The sequence below is a fragment of the Bubalus bubalis genome, chromosome 1, assembly GCF_019923935.1.
Source record: "Bubalus bubalis isolate 160015118507 breed Murrah chromosome 1, NDDB_SH_1, whole genome shotgun sequence".
Lineage (NCBI taxonomy): Eukaryota > Metazoa > Chordata > Mammalia > Artiodactyla > Bovidae > Bubalus > Bubalus bubalis.
Window position 1 is genome coordinate 79,291,951 of NC_059157.1, and position 27,341 is coordinate 79,319,291.

General features: G+C 34.8%; 1 protein-coding gene across 4 annotated transcripts in view; it reads left to right on the forward strand.

The window, feature by feature from the left end:
• CADM2 (cell adhesion molecule 2) overlaps positions 1–25,663 on the forward strand; it is a 1,267,507-nt gene extending 1,241,844 nt beyond the window's left edge. For all 4 annotated transcript variants that reach the window (XM_025278923.3, XM_025278930.3, XM_025278929.3 and 1 more), the window contains 2 exons: positions 17,081–17,206; positions 18,017–25,663. In XM_025278923.3, coding sequence (XP_025134708.1) covers positions 17,081–17,206; positions 18,017–18,135 — 245 coding nt within the window. In that variant the 3' untranslated portion in view covers positions 18,136–25,663. The remainder of the gene's footprint in view (positions 1–17,080; positions 17,207–18,016) is intronic.
• The last annotated feature ends 1,678 nt before the right edge of the window (positions 25,664–27,341 follow it).

Here is a 27,341-nt window from a genome sequence, read left to right on the forward strand (position 1 = left end):
TTGGGGGGCTCCAAAATCACTGCAGATAGTGATTGCAGCCATGAAATTAAAAGACACTTACTCCTTGGAAGGAAAGTTATGACCAACCTAGATAGCATATTGAAAAGCAGAGACATTACTTTGCCAACAAAAGTCTGTGTAGTCACGACTATGGTTTTTCCAGTGGTCATGTATGGATGTGAGAGTTGGACTGTGAAGAAAGCTGAGTGCCAAAGAATTGATGCTTTTGAACTGTGGTTCTGGAAAAGAGTCTTGAGAGTCCCTTGGACTACAAGGAGATCCAACCAGTCCATCCTAAAGGAGATCAGTCCTGGGTGTTCATTGGAAGGACTGATGCTGAGGCTGAAACTCCAATACTTTGGCCACCTCATGCGAAGAGTTGACTCATTGGAAAAGACCCTGATGCTGGGAGGGATTGGGGGCAGGAGGAGAAGGGGACGACAGAGGATGAGATGGCTGGGTGGCATCACCGCCTCAATGTACATGAGTTGAGTGAACTCTGGTAGTTGGTGATGGACAGGGAGGCCTGGTGTGCTGTGATTCATGGGGTCGCAAAGAATCGGACACGACTGAATAACTGAACTGAACTGAACTGAGCTACCCACTTATTAGGTGTGACTTATATGTACAGATTCCATGTTAGCTGATTTTATTAGTGACTCTTTGAAGAAGGCAGAGCAGGTGTATATACTTATAAGCGTAAAAACTGAAACTCTTAGAAGGTCAAACTTATGGTTCTGAGTCTGATACTATTTCAGATCTTCTTTGATCTTAAAGAGAAATTATTGTCTTATTAAGATAAGTTATACTCTGTATCACATGCCTATTGGATAATATAACAGACTTTTACAAGCAGCAAATAACTCCATGTGTACCTCAAAACTTACATTGTTCCCACTTTGATCACTTGCATAACCTTGAAAACCATTCCTCTCCTTCACCTCCATATATTCTCACTCCTTCTGGCAAGTTCTTTCCCTTTTTGTATGTCAGTGCTAAAAGAAGTGAAGCATTTAGTGAAGGGCCTACTAGCTACATTACTCTTTTGACTGAGAGTCCTCTCTGGATTGCTAAAATTCTTCAGAGTTGAGAATGTTCCTCTTTCAATGTAGTCAAGAAAATATTATTTTGGGTTCACCAGAGAAAAAAGACTGGCAAAGTGAAGAGAATTATGCTAGAACCTTTTATCCAAAAATATTATCGCATATGGAGAAAGTTTCTGCTTAAATTTTTAATTCAAGGATAGATGAGTTATTTTACTCAAGTAGATATTTTGTTCAGGCCTAGCACAGTATTAACTATTTATAAATAGCAGCTAATAAAATCAGTTGTTATGTAATTGGGAAACCTGTAAGTCATGACGAATGAGGACTGGATCTTGAGGGGGTAACCCTCAGAAGAGGAAATCTATTGCTTAATGTGTGAAATTACTCTAGGATATAACAACACCTCACTTCTGTACCTCTGACAGTCACACTTCACTTGCTGAAACATCTTATAAATCGATTATATCTCTAAGCTAAACAACCTTGAAACACCAAATTCAAAATGAAGCAAACAAACAAAACAGTGACTTTATAATTATGGTCAAAATTTTCTGATGAGAAAGTCTCTGGGCTACCAATACATAGAAACATGTGATGGTATTTGTTGTTTATGAACTTTGTATACAAAGAAATTTATAGCACAATAAACTTTTATGAGGTGAAAGGCTAAGTGTTGGGCTTGCTGGGATTTTTTTTTCCTTATTATTGAAAACCTGTTATATGATGTAGCATTAATTTAGAACTCTTGAATTTAGAGTCTGAGTACACATTGTTTATAGTTTAAAAAAAAAGTACGTATAAATCATTATACACACACAGAACAATGTATTTTCATGTTTTATAACCTTCAGAGTTTTGTCTTAAGTGTTTCTGTCAGAAACAGTAACTATACATAAAATTTAAAAATAATAGATGAACTTTGAGTGAATATGATGATTTATTTTTTGCCAGGGAATTTCCCAATGTCATATACTGCCAAAGGACAGTATATTTTTTTCTTCATAAATTATGTATAACTATTTTTAATGTTTTACTATAGTGACCCTCTTTCTGAAGCATTACTATTTTATTTAAAGTGGGGAAAGTAGAATCTTAAGTGCATGACAATATTCTAGTTTATGTTAGAATCAAATTATACAATCTATATCCAAATTATCTAGATTTGTATCTAGGTACAAATCTAGATTGGTTATTATTGCTAAGCACTAATCTCTAAAATATTTAGATAGTATTTAAACAAATAATTTAATACCATGAGAGTGGCCATCTATTGATCAGCAGAACAAACTGGTGTCTAAAGATCTCAGTTTTCTCTGGAATTCAGTGTAAATATTGAATATTATCCACTCTTCACTCAATTTGCTTGGTTTCAAGAACTGTGTGAAAGTGCCGTTCCAGCTATATTGTGAATGCTGTTGTTGTTGTTCAGTCACTCAGGTGTGTCCAACTCTTTGTGACCCCATGGGCTGCAGCAAGCCAGTCTTCCCTAGAAGACTTCTCCTAGAGTTTGCTTAAGCTCATGTCCTTGAGTTGATGAAGCCATCTAACCATCTCATCCTCTGTCATCCCATCTTCCTGCCATCAATCTTTCCCAACATCAGGGAAATTTTCAGGGAGTTGGTTCTTCACATTAGGTGGCCAAAGGATTGGAGCTTCAGCATTAGTCCTTCCAATGAATATTCAGGGTTGATTTCCTTTAGGAGTGACTGGTTTGATCTCTTTGCTATCCAAGGGACTCTCAAGAATCTTCTCCAACTCCACAATTCAAAAGCATCAATTCTTTGTTGCTTAGCTTTCTTTATGGTCCAATTCTCACATCCATACATGACTACTGGAAAAAGCATAGCTTTGACTATACAGAGCTTTGTCAGCAAAGTTATGTCTCTGCTTTTTAATCTGCTGTCTAGATTTGTCATAGCTTTTCTTCCAAGGAGCGAGTGTCTTTTAATTTCATGGCTGCAGGCACCATCTGCAGTGATTTTGGAGTCCAGTAAAATAAAGTCTGTCATTGTTTCCATTTTTTTCTCTATCTATTAGCCATGAAGTGATGGGACTGGATGCCGTAATCTTGGTTTTTTGAAATGCTGAGTTTTAAGCCAGCTTTTTCACTCTCCGCTTTCACCTTCATCAAGGGTCTCTTCAGTTCCTCTTTGCTTTTGTAAGACCCAAATTTTATCTTCAAGAAGCCTTATATCTTTTGGGGAAGATAAAACTAAAGCAAGTGAATTAATTCAAGATAAAAAGCTTCTGAATGAAGTAATTCATGGCTGATTGGCATAGAGACTCCTCACTGTTGTTTGGATTTCACATTCCCAAAGGGAAAGAAGAATGTCTCACTGAATGAAGAACTAGCACCAGCAGGAAGGTCATTTAGCATGTTGGGCATTGAATTCCTCTTCATGACAGAAGAAAAGAGAATGAAATTATGTGAAAATATACATTGCCTGGAAAAATTACTTCAACAAACTCTTATTTGCAAAATAGGAGTCATCTGACACATCTTAAAAACTAATTTTCATAATAATTTCAAAAAACTCTTCAAAATTTAATCCCAAAACTTGCTTAGGCAAACTGTTCCAGAGTTTATCAATCTTTATATTAACAATAACTGTGAGTCTCTAAGTCAACATTTTACATGAATTGGATAATATAAGCCATTTGCAATACAGAACCTGGCACAGATTAAATATTCAATAAATTATTCTCTCATTTAGTCGTCCCTTGTCAGACTCCCATAAGATTCATTTTATCCCATGCTCTCATGTTAAATATTCTACTATTCCTATCCCCCCCATCTTTCAAACATTCAGATGCTTAGAATGCTTCACCATTACTGCATAGAGTAAAAGTCCTAATAGAATCTTTTTAAAAACCAAAAAAAGAAACATGTAGTTTTCTACACAGAAGTTTATACTTTCCAACTTCTTCTCCCTCATTTAACTAGCGTTTAGATAGTGCTTATATTACAATGTTTCAGATATCCTTCTAAGCCTTTCATGAAAGCTAGCATATATATATATTTTTTTTTTCTAGTCTTTGACAATCCTAGAAAATAAGAAGTATTCACAATCTAATGATGAGGTTAAGAAAATTGCCCAGAGTCAACCTGATAGTAGAAAGTTCTCTGAGGTTTGGTGTAAATGATTTGTAAGTCCAGAATTTTGTGAGCAATATCGTCTACTTGAAAAAATTTCACTGACTTCTCTGTTTCATTTACCACTTTCTATTTGTTTACAACATAGTACAACAGAGTGTCACCCCAATTCTGATTTCATCTGATATTCTTGACATCTCTCACTGCATCTTAACCACTATGAAACTGGTGTGTGAGCAGAGACAGGGCAAGGTTTGTAATGTAACTCACTGCAGCACCTAATACAATGCAAAAACTGAATTACTTGTAGGTCACATAAAGGAACTGATCTGTGCAGTCTTAGGTGTTCTACTTGTCTGTAGGCCATTGGCTGGGGATGAATATATACGTCCAGAATTCCCCAAATCTATTTTCCATCACCTTAAATTTTCACATAATTCAACTGAGCTAATACATGAAAAACAGCATACTATAGTTTCTGTATTAGTACAGGCTCTAACAAAATACCAGAGATATATTTATAAATTTATAAATATATATATATGTGTATATATATATATATATATATATATATATATATACACACACACACACACATGTGTATTTAGGGTTTCCCAGGTGGCTCAGTGGTAAAGAATCTGCCTGCCAATGCAGGAGATGCAGATGTTGGTCTGATCCCTGTGCCTCGAAGATCCCCTGGAGGAGGAAATGGCAACCTACTCCGGTGTTCTTGCCTGGGATATCCCATGGACAGAGGAGCCTGGTGGGCTATAGTCCATGGGGTCAACAAAAGTAGGACATGACTGAGTGATCGAGCACACATAAACTCCAAAACAAACATAAAATATCAACAAAAGTGGTTTATATTGTGAGATATACGTGAGAGTTGGACCATAAAGAAAGCTGAGTGCCAAAGAATTGATGCTTTTGAACTGTGGTGTTGGAGAAGACTCTTGAGAGTTCCTGGACTGCAAGGAGATCCAACCACTCAATTCTAAAGGAAATCAGTCCTGAATACTCATTGGAAGGACTGATACTGAAGCTGAATCTCCAATATTTTGGCCACTTGATGGGAAGAACTGACTCTTTGGAAAAGACCCTGATGCTGGGAAAGACTGAAGGCTAGAGGAGAAGTGAACAGAGGATGAGATGGTTGGATAGCATCACCGACTTGATGGGCATGAATTTGAGCAAGCTCCAGGAGATGATGAAGGACAGGGAAGCCTGATGTAGTGCAGTCCATGGGGTCGCAAAGAGTTGGACATGACTGAGTGACTGAAATGAGCTGAAGTGGCTTTATTGTTCAAGTGACTCTTATAATATATTACAGTATTATATTTTGTTTAAATTTATTCTACTCTGCTTTTGTCTAAGTCTTGACATTCCATGGCTTTGGTGGTTGTTACTAGGAAACTAGATTTGTGACTTTTGCAAAAGAGGCATTTGCTTCTCCTCACTAATTTATCCTATTCTGGTCATTCTAGCTTTTCCAACCCTATTTTTCAATATTTAATTAAATACCGCTCCTGCACTCTGACATTTAAACAATTTTGTAGTTAGTTTTTATTAGATTTTAGTAAAAAAAATGACTTAACGTGCTTGTTATAGTGTATGTCCTTAAAGATTTATCAGCTTAAAAAATTATAACTGATAATCCAAGTTTGGCTTTGAAAATATTTATTTTACTATATAAGGATGATCGTTTTCTTTTAAAAATGATCTCAGAACCTAATTTTAAAATACTTACATAAAAGTTTCATTTCATTACCATTTTTAAAATGAAAAATCATGTATAATAAAATATGTTTTGTAAAATAAGCCTAATACTTGAATTAAAAAATGTTCAGTGTTTTTAATTTCTCCTTGCTTGACCTTGGAAACTTAGGTATTCTTTCTTTAGTGTTTTTACTTCTTATTTATAGGAATAAAACATGACAGACTAGACGCATGATGGTAGAAAACCCCAGCAATGATTTTAGAGATATAATTAAATACTTTAGTGCATGCTGTGTATGCTAAGTCACTTCAGTTGTGTCCTGTTCCTTGTGACGCTGTGGACTGTACCCTGCAAGGCTCTTCTGTCCATAGGATACTCTGGGCAAGAATACTTGAGTGGGTTACCAAGCCCTCCTCCAAGGAATCTTCTCAACCTGAGGATCAAACCAGCATCTCTTAAGTCTCCTGCATAGGCAAATGGGTTCTTTACCACTAGACCTACCTGGGAATACCCACATTAGTACTTCTCCATATTATGATTGTCAAATAAAACTATACTTTAGGTTATTTTCTACTCTTCTAAATGTCAGAAATTACTAATCACAATATTGTTATTTAATATGATTTTCTCTTTGGAATCCTCTATTGAAAGTCCAGTAACCCTAACTGAAAGATTTTATGCTCAAAAAGTTTTTGTTTGTTTTTGGGTTTTTTTTTTTTTTTTTTTTGGTTCTACTGAGCAGCTTGTGGGATTTTAGTTCCCAACCAAGGATCAAACTAGTACCCCCTGCAGTGGAATCATGAAGTCCTAACCACTGGACCACCAGGGATTTACTCCTCAGAAAGTTTTAATTCTACAATATTCACGTTATGTGCATTGTCTCAAGAAGAAAAGATTTCTAATATATTGCCAAATCTACTAGAATTTACTGACTCCCATGTTAACAGGCTAACTCCAGCAAGTCTTAAGGTCAATGCTTGATGATGAATAATGGTCTTTAAAGACACAGGATATTTTTATCTGAATAATAATACAGACTCTGCAACCTATACAGAAACTTCAGAAGGTTATACTTCATCTTTTTATTGCTATGACAGTAGGAGAGGGATGAGAGAAAGGATGTATGAGAGATCCCCACTGAGACTTAGTCATTTATGTTATATATTATCTCTGCTTTGTTCAAGAGATATTTATCTGGACCTCAGTCTCAATCACTTGTTTCAGTTGCTAAAAATAGAAATTAAGGATAGACTTTGAGTTCTAACAGTTATGGGGGAAAAATAAAGAGCATAACCAAAAGTGTTAGCTTGAAAACTACATTTACAAGTAGACATGCAAAGTAGCAGTCTCTATAACTATACTAGCTTTGAAATCTTAAAAATCCTAGGACTATATGTTGACTTATTTTGTTTATGAGATGAGGCTAAAGGTTGAAATCTTTCTTTTACAGATTATAAAAATATATGCAGAACACTTATCAGTAGGGTCAAATATATATAAATATTATGACTTTTCTGCCTTATTTCTATTAAATAAATGCATGTGAAAATATTTAATAATGAACATAATAAATTTTAATTGATCTAAAATGAATTCTAATCTATCAAGTTTTTTTGTATAAATTGTATAAAAAAGGGGTGATGGGTTACATGTTATCTGAAACTTTACAATGAAAGTGAAGATTTTAACCAAAAGTGTAGAAAATCAATGAAATCTTTCACCAAGAATGATCTACATCTCAAGGCTCTTTCTTCAAACCATTCACTACAGATGTCATATGATTCATCTATCACTTACAAAAATCTCTTTTGTAGCTGCAGTGGTCCACAGCATTACAACTGAGAAGGAATGAACACCAGCCTCAGGAAAGACAATCCCTCTTCTGAACATGTCAATATTAAGAGTGAAAATAATAAAAGAAAATGCAATGATGTGTAAACAGATAAAATTCAATCTGCATCCCATGAAAAATGAGTGCAATAAGAGAAATAATACATGCTCACCAAGAAAATCATTTTCCCAGATATTTAAATAGAATTATTATACTAAAACGAGGAAAATATTGTCAAACTACCACTTTTTCTTGTCAATCATATAAAACTGGTTGAAATATTTACTAAGTAAGAACAAAGTGATGTTAAATAGATGGTGTAGTTAAACTAAAGTCAGTCAATAACAAAATACTTTAGGAAGAAATAAGGAAAAATTGTGATAGAAAGTAAAATCATCTAAACAGATAATAAGCCTGGAAAACATGATGAAGTAAAACGTAAAATTAGTAAAATGATTTTTAAACTAGGAAAGAGAGAAAGAAATACATGCAACATAAAATATGGAGTTTCTCAGTTCAGTTGTCTCCAACTCTTTACAACCCCATGAATCGCAGCATGCCAGGCCTCACCAACTCCTGGAGTTTACCAAACTCATGTCCATCGAGTCGGTGATGCCATCCAGCCATCTTATCCTCTGTCATCCCCTTCTCCTCCTGCCCCCAATCCCTCCCAGCTTCAGGGTCTTTTCTAATGAGTCAACTCTTCGCATGAGGTGGCCAAAGTACTGGAGTTTCAGCTTCAGCATCATTCCTTCCAAAGAAATCCCAGGGCTGATCTCCTTCAGAATGGACTGGTTGGATCTCCTTGCAGTCCAAGGGACTCTCAAGAGTCTTCTCCAACAGCACAGTTCAAAAATATCAATTCTTTGGCACTCAGCTTTCTTCACAGTCCAACTCTCACATCCATACATGACCACAGGAAAAACCATAGCCTTGACTAGACTCACCTTTGTTGGCAAAGTAATGTCTCTGCTTTTGAATATGCTATCTAGGTTGGTACAGAATGGGAAAGACTAGGGATCTCTTCAAGAAAATCAGAGATACAAAAGGAACATTTCATGCAAAGATTGTCTCGATAAAGGACAGAAATGGTATGGACCTAACAGAAGCAGAAGATATTAAGAAGAGATGGCAAGAATACACAGAAGAACTATACAAAAAAGATCTTCACAACCCAGATAATCATGATGGTGTGATCACTCACCTAGAGTCAGACATCCTGGAATGTGAAGTCAAGTGGGCCTTAGAAAGCATCACTACGAACAAAGCTAGTGGAGGTGATGGAATTCCAGTGGAGCTATTCCAAATCCTGAAAGATGATGCTGTGGAAGTGCTGCACTCAATATGCCAGCAAATTTGGAAAACTCAGCAGTGGCCACAGGACTGGAAAAGCTCAGTTTTCATTCCAATCCCAAAGAAAGGCAATGCCAAAGAATGCTCAAACTACCTCACAACTTCACTCATCTCACACGCTAGTAAAGTAATGCTCAAAATTCTCCACCAGGCTTCAGCAATATGTGAACCGTGAATTTCCTGATGTTCAAGCTGGTTTTAGACAAGGTAGAGGAACCAGAGATCAAATTGCCAACATCTGCTGGATCATTGAAAAAGCAAGAGAGTTCCAGAAAAGCATCTATTTCTGCTTTATTGACTATGCCAAAGCCTTTGACTCTGTGGATCACAATAAACTGTGGAAAATTCTGAAAGAGATGGGAATACCAGACCACCTGATCTGCCTCTTGAGAAATTTGTATGCAGGTCAGGAAGTAGCAGTTAGAACTGGACATGGAACAACAGACTGGTTCCAAATAGGAAAAGGAGTACATCAAGGATGTATATTGTCACCCTGTTTATTTAACTTATACGCAGAGTACATCATGAGAAACGCTGGACTGGAAGAAACACAAGCTGGAATCAAGATTGCTGGGAGAAATATCAATAACCTCAGATATGCAGATGACACCACCCTTATGGCATTAAGTGAAGAAGAACTAAAATGCCTCTTGATAAAAGTGAAAGAGGAGAGTGCAAAGTTGGCTTAAAGCTCAACATTCAGAAAACGAAGATCACAGCATCTGGTCCCATCACTTCATGGGAAATAGATGGGGAAACAGCGGAAACAGTGTCAGACTTTATTTTTCTGGGCTCCAAAATCACTACAAATGGTGACTGCGGCCATGAAATTAAAAGACGCTTACTCCTTGGAAGGAAAGTTACAACCAACCTAGATAGCATATTCAAAAGCAGAGACATTACTCTGCCAACAAAGGTTCGTCTAGTCAAGGCTATGGTTTTTCCTGTGGTCCTGTATGAATGTGAGAGTTGGACCGTGAAGAAGGCTGAGTGCCGAAGAATTGATGCTTTTGAACTGTGGTGTTGGGGAAGACTCTTGAGAGTCCCTTGGACTGCAAGGAGATCCAACCAGTCCATTCTGAAGGAGATCAGCCCTGGGATTTCTTTGGAAGGAATGATGCTGAAGCTGAAACTCCAGTACTTTGGCCACCTCATGCGAAGAGTTGACTCATTGGAAAAAACTCTGATGCTGGGAGGGACTGGGGGCAAGAGGAGAAGGGGATGACAGAGGATGAGATGGCTGGATGGCATCACTGACTCGATGGACGTGAGTCTGGGTAAACTCCAGGAGTTGGTGATGGACAGGAAGGCCTGGCGTGCTGCGATTCATGGGGTCGAAAAGAGTCGGACACTACTGAACAACTGATCTGATCTGATCTGATCTATGTTGGTCATAACTTTCCTTCCAAGGAGTAAGCGTCTTTTAATCATGGCTGCAATCCCCATCTGCAGTGATTTTGGAGCCCAGAAAAATAAAGTCTGACACTGGTTCCCCATCTATTTCCCATGAAGTGATGGGACCAGATGCCATGATCTTCATTTTCTGAATGTTGAACTTTAAGTCTACTCTCCCCTTTCACTTTCATCAAGAGGCTCTTTAGTTCCTCTTCACTTTCTGCCATAAGGGTGCTGTCATCTGCATATCTGAGGTTATTGATATTTCTCCCAGCAATCTTGATTCCAGCTTGTGCTTCTTCCAGCCCAGCGTTTCTCATGATGTACTCTGCATAGAAGTTAAATAAGAAGGGTGACAATATACATCCTTGATGTACTCCTTTTCCTATTTGGAACCAGTCTGTTGTTCCATGTCCAGTTCTAACTGCTGCTTCCTGACCTGCATATAGGTTTCTCAAGAGGCAGATCAGGTGGTCTGGTATTCCCATCTCTTGAAGAATTTCCCATAGTTTATTGTGATCCACAGAGTCAAAGGCTTTGGCATAGTCAATAAAGCAGAAATAGATATTTTTCTGCAACTCTCTTCCTTTTTCCACCATCCAGCGGATGTTGGCAATTTGATCTCTCGTTCCTCTGCTTTTACTAAATCCAGCTTGAACATCTGGAAGTTCACGGTTCACGTATTACTGAAGCCTGGCTTGTCGAATTTTGAGGATGACTTTATTAGCATGTGAGATGAGTTCAATTGTGTGGTAGTTTGAGCATTCTTTGGCATTGCTGGAGTTTCTACCAGTGTGTAATTCAATTTTCCAAGAAAGGAAATGGAAAGAGCAGTTGTTAATCAAAAATAGAGTAGAAAAAATTTCATAAGTCAAAAGCAAATGATCTTAACTGATTTTAATAAAAAGATGTGTTTGCAAGCAAAGCAAAATTCTGACTAGAGACAAACTACAAAATATATTCAGCTAAAATAATGGAGCAAAACCCAAATATTGCAACAGCAATAATGTGAAAAATGCAGGTCACTTAATTTCAGATTTATCTTGGAGGAGAAGGAAGCAAGACAAATGCAAATGATTTCAGAATTATTTAGTACGAAAGGGAGTCAAAACAAATTGTCAAAATATTGACAATTTATTTTTCATTATTATTAATTCAAAGAGTTAAAAACCAGGGAATCTTTAGCCAGTTCAGTGTTATTGACAATATAATAATTCTCAGATATTCAAGAATCAAAGATGCTGTCATCATGAAATTTTCTTTTGACAAGATGTGTGGTTTATATGATTAAGGGTTGATGATATGAATATCTTTCTTTATCTAATTTTAGATCAATGGAAACTGTAAAAGTAACTCTAGATATTGACATAAATAAAGAGAGTAAACAATGTCAAAAGGAGGATTGCGGCTAGTCTATTTAAATTTTTGATGCATTTCTGAGATCATCAGAATCAGAATGTAATTGTCATTATTGTTCACAAAGTACTAACTAAATCAGTAGAAAAATAGTGTTTAAAACTAAGTTTGATGGTGAGGAAATAAAAATTAAAAATATAATCTCTACAAATGCTAGATATAATGCTTTAGAAAATAGAGTAAAAAACCATGAATGGAATAAAAAGAAGGCTTGAGTTTAATTAAAAAGTAGTAACATTTAAAAATATTAAAATCTTTCGAAATACTGAAAACATTATTTTTAATGAGAAATAACATTAACAGAAATATGTAGGTCCTGTATCAGAAAACTATACAATTTACTAAAAGACACTACTAAAGACTTAAATAATTGAAGAATCATACCATGAACCTGGAAAATGCACTATATAAAAGGAAAAATGAAAGTGAAAGTGAAAATGTTAGTTTCTCAGTTATGTCCAACTCTTTGCGACTTCATGGACTGTAGCCCACCAGGCTCCTCTGTTCATGAGAGTTCCCAGGCAAGAATATTGGAGTGGGTTGGCATTTCCTCCTCCAGGGGATCTTCCTGACCTAAGGAGTGAACCTGGGTCTCCTGCATATCAGGCAGATTCTTTACCAATTGAGTTACCAGGGAAGCCCATATAAAAGAAATCTACCTGTAAATCAGTACAATTCCAATAAGCAATCTCTTGTATTTTTGTTTCTTGCAAAAATATTCTGACCTGAGACTTCTTCTCCAGGACAGCAAAATGATTTTTAAAAATCTACAGTATTAGCATAGGATTGCACATATAGATTTCTCACATAAAATAGACAAGAATATGCAGAAACACATAAAATAGGTAGACATTTAGTTTATGGTAAGTGACAAAAATATTGATGAAAGAAATAATATGGGATACAACTGTCTGTCACAGAAGAATTAAAGTCATATTGTATGCTTCAGCCTCAAATCACAGACCAAAATACATTTTAGATAGATTAAAATAAAATAATAAAAGTGTTAGATGATAACAGCAATTCTTATGTGTATAATATTATCATGACAAAAGCATTTCAAATCAGGATCCAGAAGTCAGACCTCATAATACAAAACTTTGGTAGATTTGATTACATAAAATTGTAAGATGTACCTATGGATGAAAAGACCATAAAATGAAGGTATATAAAAATAAGCTGCTTAAAAGGTTCATCTTTTTTGTGGAGAGAGCCATTAAAACAGAAATTTTGAATGGAAAATAGATTTCAAAAATAGTACAAAATTAATGCAGTAATGTGGGATATATATATATATATTTAGACACATTTATGTTAGCTTATAATTTAATAATCCTAAATATTTAGCACTTCAATATAATATTAGACAATTTTTTCTTTAATTATAGTATGTGTATGTGTGTGCTCAATTGTGTCTGACTCTTTGTGACCCCATGAACTCTGTAGCCCACCAGGCTCCTCTATCCATCGGATTGTCCAGACAAAAATACTGGAGTGGGTTGATATTCCCTCCTCCAAGAGATCTTCCCAACCCAGGAATTGAACCCACATGTCTTGCGTATTCTGCATTGATGGCAGATTCTTTACCACTGCACCTCCTTGAGTATCTGCTGTTAATACTATACGGGAATTCATGTGGCGTTGATGGAGGATGAATTTATACAATTTTTCTGCAATGTCATTTGGCAGTGTTTATCAAAATTCTTTTAAAATGTTTACATTCTGTGATCTAGCAATACCACTTCTCAGAACTTACCTTCAGGAAAGAAGACTGGTACAGATGCACTAGCAAGAGTGCTCTCAGCTCCCAAAAAGGTGCTCAGTTCTGAGAGATATTCAGCAAATAAAATGGACATAATTTCTGACTACTTATATGCAGATGACACCACCCTTATGGCAGAAAGTGAAGAAGAACTACAGAGCCTCTTGATGAAAGTGAAAGAGAAGAGTGAAAAAGTTGGCTTTAAGCTGAACATTGAGAAAACTAAGATCATGGCATCCGGTCCCATCACTTCATGGCAGATAGATGGGGAAACAGTGAAACCAGTGGCTGACTTTATTTTTCTGGGCTCCAAAATCACTGCAAGTGGTGATTGCAGCCATGAAATTAAAAGACACTTACTCCTTGGAAGGAAAGTTATGAACAACCTAGACAGCATATTAAAAAGCAGAGACATTACTTTGCCAACAAAGGTCCATCTAGTCAAGGCTATGGTTTTTCCAGTGGTCATGTGAGATTTGGACTATAAAGAGAGCTTAACACTGAAGAATTGATGCTTTTGAACTGTACTATTGGAGAAGACTCTTGAGAGTCCCTTGGACTGCAAGGAGATCCAACCAGTCCATCCTAAAGGAGACCAGTCCTGGGTGTTCATTGGAAGGAGTGATGTTGAAGCTGAAACTCCAATACTTTGGCCACCTCATGCGAAGAGCTGACTCATTGGAAAAGACCCTGGTGCTGGGAAAGATTGAGGGCAGGAGGTAAAGGGGACGACAGAGGATGAGATGGTTGGATGGCATCATCGACTGGATGGACATGGGTTTGGGTGGACTCTGGGAATTGGTGATGGACAGAGAGGCCTGGCGTGCTGCGGTTCATGGGGTCATCAAGAATAGGACACGACTGAGCAACTGAACTGAACTGTATTTGGGAACTTGAACAGGAGGTGGAATTTAAAACTGATTCTGATATATCTAAGCTAGGAATAGGGTATTCAGAGGCATGGCAGATTTATTTTTTGCTCCTGTGTATAATAGAAAGCTAAATTAACAATAGCTGCTGTGACAATTTTACTTTTTTCCATATTCAGTGTTTGAAAATAAAGCTTTTCTTTTTCCCCTCAAGCAGTCTGATGATCCCCATGTTATTAGTTGGGCAACAATTTTCTTCCAGGTGGAGATTCAGTGACCTATGGCCTGACTTATTCTTGTGGTTCTCTTAATTTCAACTCGTACCTCCTGCTATCACTCTGGATGGTTACATGTGGGAGACTTTTATTAGCTGGGCCTTCTTTCACCTGTCTAGAACACAAATCGTATGGTTCCACATGCAACTGCCAGTGAAGTTGGTAACTGTCTAGCTCTGTGCACTGAAAAATAAAGGAAGCAAATTTGTTATCAGCTAGAAATATCTGCCCATAATAGCCTCTGATCACCAAATATTTTTTACCTTCTTTTTGTCACATAAACCATTGCCCTACCCCATCCAAAGAGATAACCTAGAGTCCCATCAAACTAGTGTACCTAACTCAATGACCAAGGTCCTCAAATATACATAATTATCTTCATCATCTCCAGATGCATTAGCTCAAGGAAAAATGAACCAAAACACAAGTTTCAATGCTCTTTTCCATCCCATGTACAAAATACAGTGATAGAATAGAGTCAGGAAAAACCCTGTGCTGTGCTTAGTTGCTCCGTTGTGTCCGACTCTGCAACCCCATGGACTGTAGCCCCACCAGGCTCCTCTGTCCATGGGGATTCTCCAGCCAAGAATACTGGAGTGGGTTGCCACGCCCTCCTCCAGGGGAACTTTCCAACCCAGGGATCAAACCAGGGTCTCTTGCATTGCAGGCGGATTCCTTACCAGCTAAGCTACCAGAAAAGCTCCAGGAAAAGCCCTCCTTAATATAAATGCTCTCTTTTGGAAGAAGAGGAATAATGGGAAACACCAAGTAGTCACTGATCCATAATAATTATGAAAATATTTCAGACTGGCATGAAAAGTTCCCTTTGCATTGGCAACAGTTATAGTCCCTAAAGAAACTAGCTTCTCTTCTGATCATTCTTTTTGCCTTCCTCCAAGTCTATATTACAGGAAGTTCAGCCTTGTCAGTCATGCTCTGTGGCCACACTGGAAGTGGGTGTTTGGTCATATGCTCTCATGGGGACTACACAGGTCTTATAGGCCACTTCTTGTTTTCACCACGTTTGGTAGTCTAGAAGTTTTTGATGTTTCAATAATCAGACTTTTCTTTCTTTTTATTTATTTTCTAACTAGGTATATGCTTCTTTGGCACAGTAGTTCCATTAAAAACAAAGTAGACTCCTAATCTATTTGTCAGATTCCTGTACCTATAACCATATTTCAAGACTTTTTGAAAGCGGAATTGCCAGACCTAATTTATTTATTTCCTGTCTCCCTCTGAAACTCTCTTGTAGATTGTAGACTGTACGCAGCTCTCCTGAAGCTATGCACACAAAGGACCCTGGATGGTAGGCAGTATACACAATCTGACCTTTGCCACAGAGCTGAGCCTTAGTATATTTTGTTGCTTAAAACTTCATTTAGTTTTATCTCTTATTATGCAACTTTTATAAATAGTTGATTTTCCAAACTTTTAAGTACTCACATCTGAGCTTCCTTTGATCTTTTTATTTCTGCTTGAAAACTGGCCATCCTCTACTAGGCTCAGCTCTCTCCTTTAATATCTTAACAAAAGCAGAACGTAAAAGTATATCAGAATCTAATCTTTCCAACCACTGCTCTTAAAGCTACAAGTGCAACAGACATTTAATCCTCAATGTTGAGTATTCATCTTCCTCCTTCAATCGATAATACAACAGAGTTTGTAACACCCCCCTCTCCTTAAAAAATGATCTTTCCTTTAATCAATTATTGTTTGCTCGCCAGGATCTCTTCCTACCCCACTTTTCTCTCCTTCTCAATCTTCTCTGCTGGAAGCAACTTCTGTCAGACTTTAAATATGGGAACTTTTCAGGTCTCAGTTTTTAGACTTTTTCTCCTCTCTATCTAGACTCTCTCCCTTAGGGAGTTCATCAGTTTCCTCAGCTTTAAATGATATTTGTATAATGTATTTGCATACAATAATAATATTTGTATAATTTGTATAATATTTGTATATTTGTATAATTGTTATAATCTCTAATCCCAGCCTTTCCTATGCATTATAGTTGTGTTTGTCGCATTTAAAAATACACATACTTTCAGGTGGAGAAGAGGAGAAAGAAAAGGCATATAACTAAACAAAATCATATATGTGTATTTGTTTACTGTCTCTCTCTTAAAATGTAAACTCAGTGGCAATGGTAATTTATGTGTCAAATTTTATATCCCCAATATCTGTTGACTAGATGATTGGTGTAATACACGTTAAAAAAACTTTATTTTAATGTGCTACTTTCCAAAACAACTCATTCTAATGCAGATATGTACTCTATGTCTAAAATCACATGAACTAAAGCAATATTTTTTCTCTTTTTTCAAGACCCCAATGCTCTGGCTGGCCAGGCTGGCCCTGATCATGCGCTTATAGGAGGGATTGTGGCTGTAGTTGTATTTGTCACGCTGTGTTCTATATTTTTGCTTGGACGATATCTGGCAAGACATAAAGGTAGGTTATATATAATAACGCATTCTTAAATTTCACAAAAAAATTCTAAAGACTAGCTTCATCATGAAATATTATTCTTTCTGTGTGTGTGTATGTGTGATGAGGGTTGAAATTGAGAGATCTGAATACTAAATTATTTCAGAGAATTCTTAATTATTTTACTCAACATTAAAGTTGGACTGGATTAGCAAAATAATACTAAGCCAATAGCCAGAAGTCACAGAGTGAATCATTGGTTTAGGAAAAAAAAAAAAGAAATATGGGAGCGAGTTTGTAGTATATGTCTAGGACTGAAATTCAACTCTAATATTAATCATTTGGTAATGTTCCTGTTTGTAAGTTTATGCACACATATGTGGCCATATTAATAAGGAAAATATGTGATTTTTTTGCAATGGGTTAGGTAGAAAACTATTGGTATAATCTTCTTTTAAATGGAGTTACCAAAATGAATGTTGACACATTTGATGTGATCATTATCAACATCTGAACAAAGGGCCCTGATTGCTACAGATGAGTGGATCACATGGTCTGTAGCCATCATTAAATAAATCAAAGTACTCATTACCCATGCCAGTTTGGCAGTTGCCTCTAGTTAACCTGCACACAGCTTCATCTGCAACATATACCTGAAAACCGAAAGAAAGTATACAACTTTAGAAGGGTGAATTGTATGGTTTCTTACACCTCAGAATATGTTTCAACATATAAGAAATCTGGCGTAAGTTTCTTCCTAAATGAATGTGACTTTAACAGTGGTTGTTTTACCACTCTGACAAAACTAACATGGTTTTCTTCCAACACCCACAGGAACATATTTAACAAATGAAGCTAAAGGAGCTGAAGATGCACCAGATGCTGACACAGCCATTATCAATGCTGAGGGCAGCCAAGTCAATGCTGAAGAAAAAAAAGAATATTTCATTTAAAATGCAGGCCAAGATTCTGAATTTTATGTACCAGGCTGGCTGCTGGAGAAAACTGGCTATCATCTTTCAGAATTCATTTCTACCATCTTCTGCTACCTTTATTAACTTCCATACCGTACTGCTATTCGTAGCCAGTGTATGCCAACAATCAGCTGTCGAAAGCATCATCCTTTAATTACCGTACCATCCATAATGCAGGACATTTATTACCGCGTAAATTCCACACCATTGCTCTTTTAACATACAGTGCTTGAATATACAGCCTTAACAATGTTAATCATCTCCTTGAATCATGATATTGAATTGTTTTTGTACATTGGAAAAAAAAAGTATGCAGAGCTTTCCCCACTCCCTCATTTTTGGCTCCCTTTAAATCAAAGACCTTGTAAATCTGCCACTGGACAGCTTTCACAAGGAACAGGATTAGGTACAGACCTAACATGCTTAAGTTCAATTCGGATGTTAGAGGTTTATGATGTTTTCTACATGTCTATCTTCAAAGGCATGTTTTGGAAGCATATGCCCTAAAAAACACAAACTGAAATAAACTATTGAAGAATAGATTCTGGAATATTTGAGATTATACTGATAAAGCTGTATCAATTTGCTATTTAAAAATATAGTATTTGATACAGGAGCCATGAATATGGATTACAGTCATGACATGCTGTCTTATATAATTATATAGATCCCACCATTAGCTTATTTTAGCTTCATCTACCAATAAATCGTTACAAATATTTTACCATTTTGGGAATCACAAAGACTTCATTCATTTCTCTAATTTGATTCTGTAATTTATTTGCTCCATAAAGACTCACCTGCCTAAACAAAATTGAAATATCCATAGGGCACAATTTTGAAACATTTTAGTATCTGTATATAGTGCATATAATAAATCCAATTAAACATTATTTGATACATATTTAACTTTTTTGGCTGTAGGTAATCAGTCATGAGTAAGCATTTTCTAATGTCCATTATATCCCTTTAGATATTACTTAAACCAATATTATAAGTAGATAACATGTATTAGTATTTTTGTCTGTATGTCCTAGCACTGTTCAACAACAAATTTTTCTAGTTCTTGTTAATTTTTGTTATACAATGGAAGCACAATGTTATAAGGAAAGGTAATTTTAAGCTAACAACCAGTGCACAGCCTCAGGTTTTAAATTACAACCACAGTTGAATAATAATCTAAAATAAACTCTTAGTTTGCTAAAAATTTACAAATTTTAATTTGGCAGTTCCAGAGCTGCTTACCTATGTTGGTTTGCCAAAAAAGAAGTGTTTGAGATATGTTTTCTGTATAAATGAACTAATTCTTTATATTAAATTCCTGTCTATGCATTTTGTGAGGTATAAACATATGAAACAGTGAGTGATAGAGAATTTCTGCCATAATTTTAACTCCAAGGTGAAAGTCTCTTTCTCTGGATTACTTCTGAAATTTCGATGTATTTAACCATTAAGAAATGCTGTATTCTTAAATATGACACAGAGTCAATCTGAAGTCATATTATTTCTCCTAGTAAAATACAATACTGCTAGATTAGTTGTCATTAGATTTATTGATACTCTATGCTAAAGATTAAAAATCCAGTTAGATAAAAATTATTTTCCCATTGACAAGAATTGCACCTTTAGGAAGAAAAAGAATATGACAATATGGTAGCTATACTTGTGATGTCTGAAAGCATGATGGCCTATGGTTTTAAGAATAATATCTTGGAATTTATTTTTGGGAAATGAGAATGGTTGAGTATGACATCATGTATTAATATCAAATGAAAGACAAGGGTGCTGTATCTTAGATTATTTATCAGAAAAGTATAAATCTTTTAAGGATAACATTAGACTCTTAATTTTTTTTTTGATTGTTGAAGCATTTATCTTGTTGATTTCTTACAAAAGAAAAAGGACGATGTCAGTTAAGCAGCACTTTTTCAGAATATACAGAACATAAATAATATGATGTGGTTGAGTGTTAACATAATAAATCATATACAGTATGACAATTTTAAGGAAATAAGTCTGCATTGATGTGATTGCATGCTTGTTTTTACAGTTCACTCCATACCATCTGTGGAAAAAAATGCAATAATATGTTAATATAGTATGGTAGTTTGAGAGAACCAGGTAGGTGCTACTAGACACATTGAAACTAGAATAGGTTTATAAACTGTTCATATCTTTCAATGCATAATCTTTAGAAAGACTCCACAAAGCAAAATTCATTCTGTTAGTACAAAATGGAAAGGTTCTTATTACAGAAGTAAGTTGTATAAACTGCATCATCAATTACTATTTAAAGCCTAATTTCAGGATGCATTTACAAAATTGATACTCTCCATTGATGCTGTATTTACATCCCTCTTCATTTCATCTGTATTCTACTTGGCTCCAACTGCTAAACTGTTGCCTAAATAACTCAGTCATTATTTATAGCACTATAAAATTAGAAATCCAAAATTGGTTACAATTCAAGACTTTGACTCTTTTAACCCTTGACAGTAATATAAAAACTCATTGGAAGCCTTTAAAAGAAACTAACTTGTGTATTATGATTTGTGAGCTCTAATCAAATATTTTGACAGTTAAAATAGATATGAATTAGATATCATTTCAGTTACTGAAAGTAAATAGCAATGGAGTTATATTTTCCTATCTTAAAAAATTATTTAATTTCCACCAATGAAAGAAATTGTAAAAATTATGTTCATTTCTACAAAAATCAGAAAAAATGAAATAAATATATACATGAACCATTTCAATGGCCATGACTGAAATGTGCACATTTTATGCCCAGAGAGCCAAATTCGGTCAGTGCTTAGTGAGCACCACAGCCACAGAGTGTAATGAAAGGAGTGCACACAGACACACACCCCGGTAGAATATGGAACATTATTATTTACCAAAAGTAGCTATTCTCTGCCAGTGTACTGTTTACAGTGTAAATTGTCCTCCATCAAAAAAGTGTAAACAGCATTCTTTCTTTTTTTTTTTTGGTTTCCATATTTGAATGTCCTAGATAAAACAATTATCAAAATTAGGGAGGAAAGGAAACTTTGTGAGTGCAAGAGCAAAGATAGAGAGCATGAACAGAATAGTGTGTGTATGTGTGTGTGTGTGTGTATGAGAGAGAGAGAGAGATTTCAACTTGTTTTCTTTTACCAGAGAATCCAAGAAGCAGTTTAAGGAACCTGATATTGAAGTTTAATCTAGAAACTGGATGATCTCTTGTTGGTTCAAGATGCTTAATCTTGCATTGAAACCCCACAATTAAAGAAACAAATAGAGAAAGAAAACTAACTTTCCTAAATATGGCAAAGAAGCTAACACCTCATTTATTTTTATTTCTTTGTAAAAATATAAATATCTCAATTAAAAGGACAGGCTCACTTGTAATTATGTACTCATGATTGTAATGGCATTGAGACTCCATATAGGCCCATGTACAGCAGCTGTTTGATGGTGATGGTTCTTCCATGTAACATAGCAGTTATCGTGTAATTTAGTGCCACTTATTGCAAAGTGTTACCAAGGGGAACATCTAAAATACTTTTTTTGGATATAAGGATAATTGAATTATAAATGTGAAATTTCATGTTACTTTTTTTAAATGTGGAGAAACTGCAAAACCTCATATCTTATTGCAAATTCCCCATCACATTTCTAATTACTTAGTGCCCTCTAAAAATGCCCACTGTAATCCCCCTTTGCAAATGGTGGTCTGTGATGAATATACAAAACAAAGCAAACAGAAAACAACTGGCAACTACAGAAGAAATAAATAAAACACCTAATGAGAATTACGGAGTAATGCTTTTTATTAAGTGGCACAAAGTACACACTAAAAACTATGCAAATATAGGTAACTACAGTGTACGTACATGTAAGTATCTTGTACTTGCTGTGTATGGATGTTGGAAACCCATGTAATTATAATATGCATTTTGAATATTGGGAAAGAGGAAATCTTAGTGTAGATAATAGAACTTGTTTTGAAATATACACTGGCAATATTGAAATACACTCAGTGCAATATCTGCAATTCTATTGCTGGATACTTAATGCAAAGGGATTTTAAAGAATTTTTCAACAAGATCTAAGAGGTTGCTAATCTTCACCTCATTAGTTAAAACTACAACTGATATAACAACACGTCAAGTTTTTCTTGCTTAATCATTAACATTGCACAATATAATTATCTGGCCTAGTTTTTAGTGTTACTGGAGAGAAAGAAATAACCTGAGTTTTCAGCTTTGATTCAGAGCTAATTGAATTTGGAGTTCTTTTACTTTCTTTGAGTATATGTGTGTTTTAATGGGTTGTGGGACTTTTATTACAAGTACAAATCTACTCAAAGAATATAGGTTACCTTTAACAGTTAGAATCACTATATCTTAATGGAAATTTCTTATGTATTTTATTTTTCAATTCATTCTTCTCTTTCTCTCTCTATTTCAATCCAAACATGCCCTTTGCACTTCACTTATACCCTTCCAAAGGCAATGGATTGAAGGTAGCAAGATTATAAAGAGAGCTAAAGGGGACAACATGTAAAAATGGGTTCTAAACTCATCAGCATTTTTATGTATTGAGATTATTAATATTGAATGCAATAGTTATTGGATAGAGCTGGTAAATTCTCTGCCATGCATACTTACAATAATCCTTCTACCTCTCACTTTTAACATGGGCTATGATACTTCGATATAAATAGAAGAAATAATTATTTACAAGATATCCCAGGAAGCACTCTTTTGGGACTATCCTAACAGTCCACTCCCCACCCCCTGGGACATCTCAAAAGCCAACTTTACTTTTAGTGTAACTCAGTGGCGTATGGATCTGCATTTGTTTTCCCTTTTCTGTCATTAACTTTTCCTATAAGCAAACTATAACAACTTTAAAAGGATAGTTCCTCTCATTCCTATTTGCTATTTCAATGTGATATAATTGTGCTGATTAAAAAAACTAAGTGGCAACACTTTGCAATCCAACTTGACATTTCATTTACTATTTAGGATGAAACAATTTCTTATAAATTAATACTATGCTTTTAAGTAAAAATCATATATGTAATTTTATTTTCCCAAGAAGTGTTATTGTGTAAGATAAATATTTAAGTATTTAAAATGGCCTCCTTATTAACAAATAATCCAAGAATAATGAATGCAAAGTATTGCCACAAAGACCCACTTTATTTTGTCTGCATAGAAATAATATGAATTCTTCAAATCATATAATTTAATTATTCTGAAAAGAAATGGCATTTTAAAAGCAGATTTTTCTTTAGGAAAAAAATGATACAAAAATAATCTCAAAGTATGATGCTTAAAGTAAGATTTTTCTATGTTATGTGGTTATGTTATAGATAATATTTGCTGTATTTTCTACCATCATATATATATATGTAAACATATATATATATATATATGTAAACATATATATATATATATATATTTCACAAGAAATGTATGGTTCTTTTGGAGAGAATGGGCCCAAATGTGAAAACGATGTAAAGCAAAACCACTATTTTCCCCTATGAATATACTGTATATTTCAAAAGAAGAAACTTAAAAGATATTTGAAGATTGCAGGGGCAAAAGAAAAACGTACCAGGGCTCAGCACTTAAGCACTTTTCCCACATCCAGGGTCGGAACAGCAGTGATTCCTACATGAACTTTTAAGTGCGGTATGAAATGCCACATTACACTTATCTTACACACAGTACTGTCAAACCTCAAATGTTTTCTTTCTTCAGATACTTTTCCTTGTACATGAAACTAGTAGACACTTTCTCTTTATATTTGCTGATAGTGAAAGTTATATGCAATAAAATATTTGGTGGTTGAAAGTAGTGTTCACCAGTTGGTTAAAAAAACCATGAAATGTAAACTGAATTGTTATCTCTTTATCCTTTTTGCTTTTCTCTGTGTTTCTAATGTATGGAATGAGTCTCATAAATAGAAAGAAAAATAAGTTAGAAAATTTTCAAAACTAGTACTCTTTCTCCTTACAAGTGTATAAAACTAATCTCTTTATGAATTTATTTAACTGTACCTGCTGTACTTGTAGATTCAATGATGGAGTTAAGTAGTAACCCAAGGGTTTATGACTTCGGGATTACTGACATGTTTTTTTTTTTTTTTCATACTCTGTTCACATCAATATTTGTGAATTGTTTGTTTAGCTTTTCATTCAACCAAAAAAATTCCCTCAACAAAGCTCCATGTTTATCATAAATATTTCAACATAACTAACATCAGAACAAGTCTGCCATGTTAAAAAGAATTTAAAGACTTATCTCTGAAAATGGTACCCAGAAATGCAGGTGTTCCCAGTAACATAGCTTCAAAAATAAAATGTTCTATTTATGTGACATGAAATTCATAGCTTTTGGAAGGGTATATTTATGACAGCATAAAAATAAATTCTGTGCTGTAAAGAAGATGCACTGAAATAAAACATATTGCACAGAAGATAGAGAAACACAATTATTGAATCTACTGTTATCATTAACATTTTCAAAAACCAAAATGCATATTGTAATATTAGGTACATGACACTTGCATGTTGATATGCCTATATACTTACAAGTATTCAATGTGTACTTAGTGGCGCTTAAAATATGTCATGTACTACTCTTATAAACATTCTTACAGGGTTCCCATTTGCACTTCATCTTTCAGTAAAGTCTTGTCAGAAAAAAATTGTCTGATACATATGGAAAAATAAAATTTGAATTTTAGCTATCTGTTGGACATTACTGAATTGTCTATTCATTTAGTTCATTTTCTTAGGCTTGTTAACAGAAAGGTAGAAATTTCTTTTATCCCACTGACAGATTATAAAATATACCATGAAAAATATTTCTTTATGCCAACACATTATTTTGCATAACTTTCTTCAACTGCATACATTATCCATTCATTTTATACTTCCTCAGTGATGCCCATTTTCTTTGTAAGTTTCTAAACGGAAGTTTTAAAAAGTTAAGCAGTAGTAAAATAAATGTTATATTATTTGTACAACATATAATTGTTACTCTTTGGAATGTGTGAACCTTGTAACATGCTGACTAAGGATTAAAAAAATGTTGCCAAGTTAAGGAAATTTACTTGAGATTGCCAACATTCCAAAATTCTGTAAAGATAATTTTACAATCACTTCCATGTGTTTACTAATGTTGACTAGGAACAGAAGCAAAAATACTTACACCCTTTTAATTTTCACACTCTAACCAGTATTATATATTTCAACTACCTAAGATAATGCAATTAATAACATATTCATCCTAAGCTTATGCCAATAAGAATTTGAGATAAGCTTTTAAATTTATGGAGGATTTTCTTTGTGTCTTTGGAAGTTCACTTACCATAAGGTATTTTATAATCTACTTTAAATAACAGATTTTGTTATACAGGGTAAGCCAAAGGCTGTACAAGAATTAGTGTCTGGGTCTGATATTTGTGTTAGACCATGAAATATTCCATTAAAATTTATCTGTAAATACAAGGCAAGATTTTGTATCTGGTTTATTTTATGAAATAGCATTTACTTATTTTAATTAATTTTTCCTAGCAAAAGAAGCCCTGTGATACATGTTAGCAAATTTGATACTGTGTGTAAAAGCAGGTTCAGCACCACAAGAAAATGACATCTGAAATAGTACATTCATAGACACAATTCTTTATTTCTTTTAAAGTTACCAAAAATGCCCACTTTTCTTCAGCTCTACCACCAAAAACATATATGACATCCACATTTCCAGATAAATCAATTCCATCAATTTTCATAATAGCAAGTGTTATTTCAGTCAAAATATTCTTTGGTATTTTTTAAATCAAGGGAACATACTGAAAAACTTTAATTAATAATTTCAAGGCAATTTTAGGCTTTGAGAGGGATTTTCATAATGTGATAATCCCAGGATGATGTTAAAAATAAATGTACATTCTATTAAAACAAGAATTTCCAGGAAATAGTTTTAAAAGGTTTTCAAACCATACTGTTTTGTGAAATTTAATAATTAAATTTTCCTTCCAAGTAATGACCACATTCTTTGCTTTGGTATTGCTATGTTAGAGGAAGAAGTGGGAGAATTCTAATCAAAAAAGTAATTATAAATTGTCTTATGACTTAATCAAACTCAAAAACAAGTAGCCTATTTTTTAACCATTGTTCATAGTCTCAAATTCAATGGGTATTTCTATAGAGATTTTCTATTTGACTTTTTAATAGGTCTGATTAATATTAAATCTTTACTATGCTAGAAAATTTAAGAAATTAACTCATCTTCTGAAGAGTGTCTGTAAGAATGACCAGGGTCAATACATTATTAAAAGACCTAAAACATGTGTCCTGCACATACTTTTAATACTTTAATTCATTTTGTTTTTACTAAACTGGATCCTTACACAAATGGAGGGTGCCTATAATATGAACACATGGCAGATTTATGGAATACATATTCAGGTAGATTCGAGTTGGTATATAATAATAATGTAGTGCAGGTTTTTTTAAACTAATATGATATTTCTGGAAAGCAACATAATATTCCTGAAATGTGGTAATCATTCACTCTACTATTTGAAAATATATTTAGTAAAATGGGTGTAACATGAATATATGAGAGTATATCAGGAAATTATTTCAATGTGTTGGGAGAAAAAAATAATTAGAAGTCAACTGGAAAATTTCTAAAGGTAAGGTTTGTGCATTTGGTAATATTACCAAATGAGAACATGCCCTAATACCCTTCTGCCAGAGATCAGAGAAATTTCCTGAAAAGGTTTCGCAAAGGGTCAGCAATCTCGTAAACTCCTCAGCTCAATGACAAGGTGTTTTGGAGATCTAAGGACTCCTATTTTACCTACATAATCCACCAATGACCTCTTCATTTGCTTCAAAGTCTTCCCAGGTGGCTCAGTTGTAAAGAATCCATCTGCTATTGTAGGAGATACAGGAGATGGATGGTTTGCTCCCTGGTTTGGGAAGATCCCCTGTAGGAGGAAATGGCAACTCACTCTATATTCTTGCTTGGAAAATGTCATGGACAGAGAAGCCTGGTGGGCTACAGTCCACGGGGTTACAAAGAGTCAGACATGATTAAGTGACTGAGCACACACACAAGCCTATCAAAGTTGCACCTCTTGCTATAAATTATTCATTCTTGCGCTTCAGACTATTTCCT